The 9215-nt window shown below is 45.3% G+C and overlaps 1 protein-coding gene across 1 annotated transcript in view; it reads left to right on the forward strand.

Moving 5' to 3' along the window:
- The window catches only part of WDR59 (WD repeat domain 59), a 113239-nt gene extending 104579 nt beyond the window's left edge, over positions 1-8660 (forward strand). Inside the window, exons 22-26 of the mRNA XM_019505803.1 lie at positions 716-863; positions 957-1029; positions 4234-4360; positions 5108-5250; positions 6842-8660. Coding sequence (XP_019361348.1) covers positions 716-863; positions 957-1029; positions 4234-4360; positions 5108-5250; positions 6842-7077 — 727 coding nt within the window. The 3' untranslated portion in view covers positions 7078-8660. The remainder of the gene's footprint in view (positions 1-715; positions 864-956; positions 1030-4233; positions 4361-5107; positions 5251-6841) is intronic.
- The last annotated feature ends 555 nt before the right edge of the window (positions 8661-9215 follow it).

A 9215-nucleotide genomic window follows, 5' to 3' on the forward strand; every position in this document is an offset into this window, starting at 1 on the left:
GTTAGATCAGTCGTCTCCAACTTTTTTAAGTCGGAGATCACCTTTGGAATTTAAAAGGAACCCAAGATCTACCCCTCTCCCCACACTGCCCTGCAGGTAAGTCTGTGGGGAGAGAAGGGGTAGCTTTCCTCCCATCCACTCCAAACTTCCCTACAAACAAAATCACTTTAGAAATAAAACTTTTATTTCAGGTATCCATTCAGACTCCAGGAGTCCCTGCCTCACAAACCTAGGAAAGGATCTAGGACTATGGAATTTGGAAGCTTCTAAGTGACTTGACAATTTTTTTTTTTTTTTTTAATGATAGACCAGGAAGTCTAATGGCTCTATATTTGTTCCAACTTCACTTTGCTTCTGTATAACTTCTCTTTGGAGATGATGCAGATATGATCTCCTGGGACCAGTGAATGCCAGTATGTTTCCTCTGCAACTTTCCAACAGTATAGAGGATTAGACAAGCAGACAAAAAAACCTGTCTCCTGGGAAACAGGCCACAATTGCATGCCAACAAACTGGGAGCTCCTTTTATTTATAAAAAAGTTACAATAAAATTGCCATGAAAAGGAACTCCCCAGACCACCTACACACCGTAGTAACAATATATGCCAAAGTTTGTTCATCCAGGAGGTCTTAAAGTTGGTTCGAGAGGGCTTCCCAGGTCCTGAACTGCTGTGAATTTTTTGCCATTTAACCCTGCTGCCTCTCATCCTTACAGGCTGGCTCATTACTCTCAGCTCCATGATGTGCAGACATTGGCTATGCTGTGCAGTGTGTTTGAGGCCCAGTCCAGACTGCAGGGATGTCCAAATTCATGTGCACCCTTCCCTCAGCGCTCTTGCAACATGGTCTCCCACAGCCGATATGTATGGACAGCCATTCCTTTCTGATTGCTTTTCTTTAAAGTATTGAATATCCTTGTGATGTACATGATATGACTTCTCTTTTCTATTCGACAGCCCAGCTTTACCTCCTCAGGCTCCTGTTCCAGCATGTCAGATCCTGGACTTGGCACTGGAGGCTGGAACATAGGTATGGAGAGCTCGAGTAGTTGCTTGTAGGGTTCAGTGTCAGACCATGGGATAGCAGATCAACTCAGAGCCAAAGACAGCTGACATTTTGGCTGTCTGTCTCTCCCTGTGGAAAAAGGGTTGTGTGATGGACCTTTATTAGTGACTGTTTGATGCAGACACAAGTAGTATGTCTAAATTTTGGGTGAAAAATCAAGGTCACCTGCTTTGTCTGATAAAGTAAACCTTTCCCAAAGCCCTCTAAAGCTCTTATGGACTTGACTACAAATACATTTCACATCTCTCCAGATATCCTAAGGGGTTTGTGCCTAAGATCACATAAATGGTAGCTGGTGATTATTTTATTTTTTCTCTCCTGGCTATGACAGACTAGGTGCCACTGCCTTGTCACTACTCTGAGTGAGGTGAACTGTACCATTTGTACTGTCTGAGGCCATTTGTTCCATGCACTATAGCACAGTCTTTACCAGTTAGAACATTTCAGCTATTTGCTGAAGGGGCTTTTGCAAAGTATTCTTTTTGTTCTCTCTGCTTTCTCTTCCTTTGTCTGTGTGATGGCTGAGCTTGAATGGTAGAAGTTTGAAAGGTTGGAACACTGGTGGCATAAATACTGGTAATATAAATACTAGGTGTCATAAAGGTACTTTCTACAACAGCGTAATGCTTTTCAGTCATGTTACAGCCACTTGCACTATATTTGAGAGAGTTCTCACAAGCCAGTGGCAGGTCTTCATGCACCCAGAATCAAACTTGAGTGCCAGATTTTTCAGGCTTTTCCCCGCTGGCTGCTCAAGGGGGGGAGTGTTGCCAGCCCCCAACCCACTGCTAGCACTCTGAGGCAAGGGGGGATCTGTTGATGATATGGAGCTTTGCAGTCTCCCTCTCCCTGCTGCTTTATACTGTCTGCAGCAAACTGACAGGTGAGCAAGCCTGCAGGGGACTTATAACAGTGATTATCACCTCATCAGCAAAACAATAGGCTCTCTTCATTACTTCAAATTCTTCTTAAGCAACTTACCTGCTGACCTGTTGATTAGGTCCAAATAGCCCTAAGTGGAGGTCACTGTGCTATCTGCCTGTCCCAGTGAAATTGAAGAGACATGCACAGAAACACTAGCATGTAAGCATTGGCTAGCATACCACGTGTCTAGTGGCCATGGGGCTGGGGTCCATACTGTGAGAGATGGGAGCGGGGGAGACGGCAGCAGCGGGAAGCAGAGGGCAGGGGTATGCCAGGCAGACCCTGCTGTTCCTGCAGTCTTTACTGCAGCCTGGGAGCAGAGGGGAGGGGCCAGCTCTGCTGTGGAGCAGAGAGCCCCACCCAGACCACAGAGCATGCTGGGATGCTGGGGGTGTCCGGTTTATCTTAAATCGGCAAGGGGTCTTGGACCGACATTGCATAAACCAGTTTGAGCCAAATCATTTAAGTCTGATACTACATTCAACTAGGTTTGTCTCGAACTGGTTTCAGCCATTTTCAAACTGGTTTATATGCCCTGAATATCTGTTCTGTTACAGGCTTAAACCAGTTTCTGATTACTTAAACTGGCTTTTGTAATGCTTGTCCCAAGCCTAACATATCTGGCTTGACACAATATTGGGCCCTAAAGGTAACAAAACTGTAACCACTAAGTGCTGTTTGTGGGTATTTATGGAATGAAGAAGGGAGCAGAGACAAGGATTTGGAACTAATATTTACGTGCAGAAGTTATCAGCATTAGGACTGTGTGAAGCTTTGGTCGCCGATTCGACTCAGAGGAGATTTGGCGCCGGAATCGAATCAGGAGACCCATTAAAAGGTCTGAATGGAATCCGAAGCCTCTGAATCAGTTCTGAAAAGATTCAGATAGACTGGGGAGAGGCAGGCACAGCTGGGCGGCTGCAAGTTCTCCTGTGGCTTCTCTGGCTGTGCCTGCCTCTCCCTGGATGGGGAGAACCATAGGAGAAGCCCCCATGGCTACCCAGGTTGGGGCTCCCAGCCCCAACCCCAATGCAGGGCAGCAGGGATCGCTCCCCCTCTCTTTGACACCCATGTGGCAGCTGTCTCATCGCACAGGTGCAGCACAGCTCAGCAGGGCACCACACACTATCTGGGAGGTGGGGCAGCTCTAGCAGTCAGCCAGAGCCTGGCACAACTCAGCCCTGACAGCCCCAGCTCCCAGGCAGCACCCTGCCAAGCCACACTGCACCTGCATCATGAGGCAGCTGCCACATGGGTGCCAGGGAGGAGGGGGGGCGATCCCTGCTTCCCCGCGCTGCACGGGGGGGGCTCTTCCACGAGCCCTTGGAGGCCCTGATCACCGCTGCTACAGCTGGTGAGTATGGTTTTTGTTTTTTTTTTTTTCCTAAGTGCTGGGAGGCTGTGGCCGGGCAGGGGTTGGGACTGGGCAGGGCAGCCATGGGAGCTTCTCCCATGGCTCCCCCCCTCACCCTGGGAGAGGCAGGCACAGTCAGAGGAGCCACAGGAGAACTTGCAGCTGCCCAGCTGTGCCTACCTCTCCCCAGCTGATCCGAATCTCCAAATCAGCACCAAAACAGCGTTGAAACTCCAGGCAGATATGGCCAAATTGAAATGGAAATGTGATCCGAAACACCAAAAGGAATTGCTGTCCCTCCGAAACAGCCAAATCTGAAACCAAAATGAAACAGCCATTTCGCACAGCCCTAATCGATGCTATCTTATTTCTATACTTCCAGATCATGTACATATCTGGGATCAGCCTTAAAGATTTTTCCTTGAGATCTTTTTTTCACACCAGCATCATTAGCTGGCTAGTGTGGAAAAAAGAAATCCTCCCTGCTCCCAGCCCCTTGGGAATAGAATCCTGGCCCACTGATGTAAATAAACACACAGCTGTACACACTTCCTATGCAATGTTCTCAATAACTTAAATGAAATTAAGGCAAAATATAGCCCTTTGAATCCAGATTTTTTTTTATACTATATGGGCTGCTGCCCCCCAAACTGTTGCATAATATCTTGTGTTGGTTGCTCAGTGAAAGCTTTTAGGTGGCTGAGGACAAATTAAGTGTTAGTCTCTTAGCTTCCTGATCTGTGGTAGGGTTTGTGATGGAGGGAATTGTGAATATTTCTTGTGGACTTTTGAATCTCTGCTCCCTGCCTTGCAAACATGGCACAGCTTTGCTTACAGCTCGTTATTGTCACACCTCCCTGAGCAAACTAACCTGCTTTTGACTTTTACAGCAAGCAAAGAGTCAGAGCATTCATCCACTCCCTGGTGTGAGTCTTCCCCTGAAGACTTCCGCTTCGGAAACTTAACATACACTGACCATCGAGAGCGTGAGAAAGATCAACATGAAAAAAACAAAAGGTAACGCACGGCATCTTCCATTTCAGTAGCTGGTGTTTGGAGCTTAGTGTCTTACCTAGGAAGGTTATCAGAGAATCAGCTGGAAGTCTCTGCTGTTCTAAAAGAAAGCTCCCACTCCTTTATTCCAAACAATTTCCATTCAGTTAGTGTCTTGTAAAAGTGTAATGCTCCAAACAAATTCTGCTGTGACTGACTGCAAGTCAGCTACAGTCAGACCCCCAAAAAAGAACACTTACCTCCAGCACAAACCAATGTGGATGACAAATGGAGGCAGCTCACCTAGTCTTACCACTACATTGTTGCTAAAATGCATACAGTTCTGTCCAGGAAGCCAGAATAATCTGTTGCTCCTTTAATTTTCTCAGAACTCCCTACCTAATCCAGTAATTCTCAGTCCATGAGATCCTTTTAAGGATGTCGCAGGATGCAGTGCAATATTAGCAATGCCTACGCATGATTCACAAAATTAAACCCACAGTTTTCACATAGGAATCCATAGTGTCAAAAACATTCTGACCTGTTGTAGTCTTTCTTAGTTCTTTGCAACAGAAGAATGGCTCTTTTTTTTCTGTAGTCAAAAAAGAGTGAAAGCTAAGACCCGGCATTTTCTGAGGGGTACCTTGAGGCTAATAAAAAGGTTGAGAACCACTGGCCTAGCGGCTGACATGGATCTGGGGTAAGAATTGCAGCCGCAGCCCCTGAAAATAAGCAAATCAAGCACCTGACCATTTAGATTGTTTCCTCCAGGCTCCTGGACCCTGCCAACGCTCAGCAGTTTGATGACTTCAAGAAATGCTATGGAGAAATCCTTTATCGCTGGGGTCTGCGAGAAAAGCGAGCTGAAGTTCTAAAGTTTGTCTCTTGTCCCCCAGACCCTCACAAGGGAATTGGTGAGTGTGTATTTTTGCTTCTTTTTGCTGTTGCTTTAGTGTTGTTATTCTACCTCAAGGGTGTGGGGGGTAAGTATTCAACAGGCCTGATGATCTAAAACAGTGCTGCTCAATCTACAGCACACAAGGCTATGTCATCCAGCCTTTGAGTCTCCCCCTGGGTCCAAAATTTAGGTGGTGGGGGAGCAGTACTAACATTAATTGCCATGCCCTTGCTGCCAGATTTTTGGGCCCATGGAGAGTCCCACAGGCCAGAAGATTTGGGTGTGCAAGCTAAATCAGCAGCTCACAGTGGAGTCGATACGCAAGGCCACTCTGGCTGGACCTGGTGCGTGGGTTTGGACTGGCATGCCAGATAGCACCTACACACTGACCCCATGTATCAAACCCATGCCATACCACTTATCCAACCAGTTGGGCCATAAGGCTGAGCACCACTGATATAAGATATATCCATTAAAGCCTGTTGAAAGTTGGCATTGGCATCAAATGGTATTGAGCATTCAGCTGTTTGGGATGGAGGTGGGATATTTGGATCTTGGCTCAGTAGCATTGTAGATAGGATGGAGAAGCCTTCCTCTCTGGAAATGCTTTACTGCTACATAGCGATATCCAATTGATTGTTTAGAAAGATATTCCTCCATACCTGTAAATCAGAGAATAAATATGGGGCGATTAGTTATCTTTGACTGTGGACTGAAAAAGGTTCCTGGAAGGTGTAGAGGAGAGAATCACAAAAACCTTGAATCTAGCAGCAGAGGTAACCCACCCAGCCATGGTATGAAGAGATCATTCTCCCTAGATTTGTGCCTAGTAGTATTGCCTAGAAAAGACTGCATTTGCAGTTTCTTCTCATTTGGCTTCTGGAAAAGATGTACTGGATTTCTGGGCTAAAGTGATTCCAGAAAAATGAGCAGCTGCTGTAAGGAGGTTCATCTTGCCCCCTTACCTTGATCTTGGGCTGGAGGATAAGAGCAACCTGAAATGTGCTGGAATCTCCTCCAAGGGAGGGAACTGGAATAAAAGCCAGCACCTTGCCCTGTTTGGCTGCTGGTGGGCCACATTCACATGCTGAGCATTAATTTTTTGTAATCTGTGTGTGTTTAGCCAACGCCACAGCAAGAAACAGACACATCCCATTTGTTCTTTCTTACTTGTACTTTAGAACTGTGGGACAGAGGATGCCAAAGGGAATCTCTCATCTTTACAGTGTCTCAATTTGTCCCAACTTCATAATTGGTGAAACTCTCTACTTCCTTAGCAGCTGTTAAGATAACTTCTGTTAATGGAGTTTGTGGGGCTCAAGCCAGTTCCTAGTGCATTGATGTCTTGTCCTAATTAACACTGATTATTTCCCATGTGGATAACCTCTGCAGAAAAGCAAAGGAAGGAAAAGTACCTTGTAAAAATCCTGTCTTCCTTTACTCTGAGGGGTATTTTTTCCAGGTCAGGTCCAAGACCAATGAATAGGGCTTTGGAGGGGGAAAAAAGAGGCACTCCTTGTTCCTGCCCTTGGAATAGACAGAGAATTGAGAACTCTTATGCTAACTGTTACTCTCCTTTTCTTCTTCTTCCTTTCTCCTGTTGCCAGAGTTTGGGGTGTACTGCAGTCACTGCCGCAGTGAAGTGCGGGGCACCCAGTGTGCCATCTGCAAGGGCTTCACTTTCCAGTGTGCTATCTGCCATGTGGCAGTGCGAGGCTCCTCCAATTTCTGCTTGACCTGTGGACATGGGGGACACACCAGTCACATGATGGAATGGTTTCGCACCCAGGAGGTGTGTCCCACTGGCTGTGGGTGCCACTGCCTGCTCGAAAGTACATTCTGAAAACACCTGGCAAGGGCAGAGAAAATCAGTGGAACTAGATTCGATACTTCACTCCTAAGCTGAGTTCCTTTTCACAGCATCTGGCAAGAACGCTCAGTAGAGCTGAAGTGGGATTTTTCTGGTTGTGCATTGCAGTGATATAAATAAGTGCTTCCAGTCTTCCAGCAGCTTCCCAGATTGTGTGAGCTGAGATGACCATACTTCCTGTATTCATTGCTGGCAATGGATGCTGTACCAGAAAAAATATGCTCTGCTACAGAAGGATGAGTTGTGGTTAGTTTCCATTGGCCAAAGGGGCATCTTTAATTTCTTTTGCAGAACACCTGTCTCAGCTGGCAGGGTCAAATTTGCTCAGAATTTTTCTGGATGCTTCCTAGCAAGAGACCAAGCTGGACAAAAAAACAAATTCCTGTTTCTTAAAAGTCAGAATAGTTCACAGGCACAATGGGGTTTCAAATCTGTCTCTATTGGAAGAGCAAATGGTCAGTGGACTTCCATGCTAAGACACTTCAGTACCAAGGAGTTGGAGGAAAATGCTAATAACTTTTGTTCTGATCTGCCATTTATTGACCTAATAGTTCTGTTTGTCATACAAAAGGAAGAAAACTACCTTTTTTTAAAGACTGTTTCCTAAATAGCTTCTTATTCAGCAGGTCATTATCCATAGCTGGTATAAAAATCCCAGACACATGGCCAAGGTCACTAAGTTGTTCCCTTCTAGCAAGTTTAGCATTTATTACTCTTGGGGGGGTTCCATTTTGTTCCTATTGGGTGGAAAGATGCACTTTAAGTCACCTATCCCTGCCTTGTCAGAAAGACACCTTAGTGGCAGGCAAGGGCTCTGTATGCCTGGGCCTTGGATTAGCTCAGTCCCTGTGGAGTGATGGGTCCTGCCTCTTCCAGTCTGAGATCTGCTATATGAATATGTGTTTGGAAGTGTGCGTAGGCACTTCAGAAAGCTTCTTCACTCCCTGTACGTGGAAAAACAGGGATGAAGGTCCATGAGAGTCCTGTTAGCTGTCTCTTGTACCTTTATCAGGGCTCAATGTATAATTGAAGACTCATTTCTGGAGAAAGCTTGTGAACTTGTGTGTTGGAGCTTACTAAATAGTGTGGCAGCAATTTCAGGAAGATGGCAAGAAAGTCTGCCTGTCAGATGGAATGCTGGGATTTGCAGAGGTGATACATTTCCTTTTTCACAGAAGTTCATATGTGAAGATTAATTTGCAATTACCAGTTTCCTTTCCAAGGGACCATGTGTGCATCTGTTCACTTATGCAGATGCTACTTATATTTAGGCAACTGTGAATGTAAATCAGGCTTGCAGCCTGAACATCTGTTAGGTTGGACTGAGTCCAAGCTGCTTGTCTCAACCTTTGACCCTAAGCAAATAATTGTCAGTCTTGTCCTACCTAGAATTGGCTCTCACCTTGGTGACATCACAGGAATACTTCCCTTTGAGTCCACCTCTGTACATTAATATGTTTCTTATCTTCTGAAATGCCTCATCCTAAATAAGGCATTGAAATCCTGTGAGTAAACTGATCATGTATCCAAGTAATAAAATTATTTTTTTAACTTGACTGGAAAAACTGTTTTCATTTTCCTTTTCTCTCTCCCCTTTGCTTGGAATTGTGATGTTGGGACTTTCTCAAAGGCAGTGATTCTCAACCAGAGTGCTGATTTTCAAGGGTGCTGTATAGTTACTGATGTTAAGTGTGAAAACATGATTCACAAGATAAACCCAGAGATTCTGAGCTGTTGTGGCTTAAGTTTTTTGCAACCGAATAATTGCTCTATTATTTTTCTGTAATGAAAAAAATGAGTGAAAACTTAAGAGTTGGCTTTTTCCAAGACGTGCCTTGAGTCTATTAAAGGGTGCCTTGAGACTAAAAAGTTTGAGAACCACTACTCGGAGGAAAAGTATTTGGAAGCTGCTGCTTAGTTTGCCAGCATTTTCCACTTGGGATTTTTCTGTGCGCTGTATCAACCTGTATTGCTTCTAACTGAGGAATAAGACTTACCAGCTGTGGGTACAGCCTCTCTGTCCCACTGTTGCATGTGAAGATATGCACTTAACAGATTGCAGGTTTGGGTAGCCGAGCTTCTAAAAAATCTGAAATATTGCGAAGTACTTC

This window comes from Gavialis gangeticus, unplaced genomic scaffold (genome assembly GCF_001723915.1).
Source record: "Gavialis gangeticus isolate Ggan-Ray unplaced genomic scaffold, GavGan_comp1, whole genome shotgun sequence".
Lineage (NCBI taxonomy): Eukaryota > Metazoa > Chordata > Crocodylia > Gavialidae > Gavialis > Gavialis gangeticus.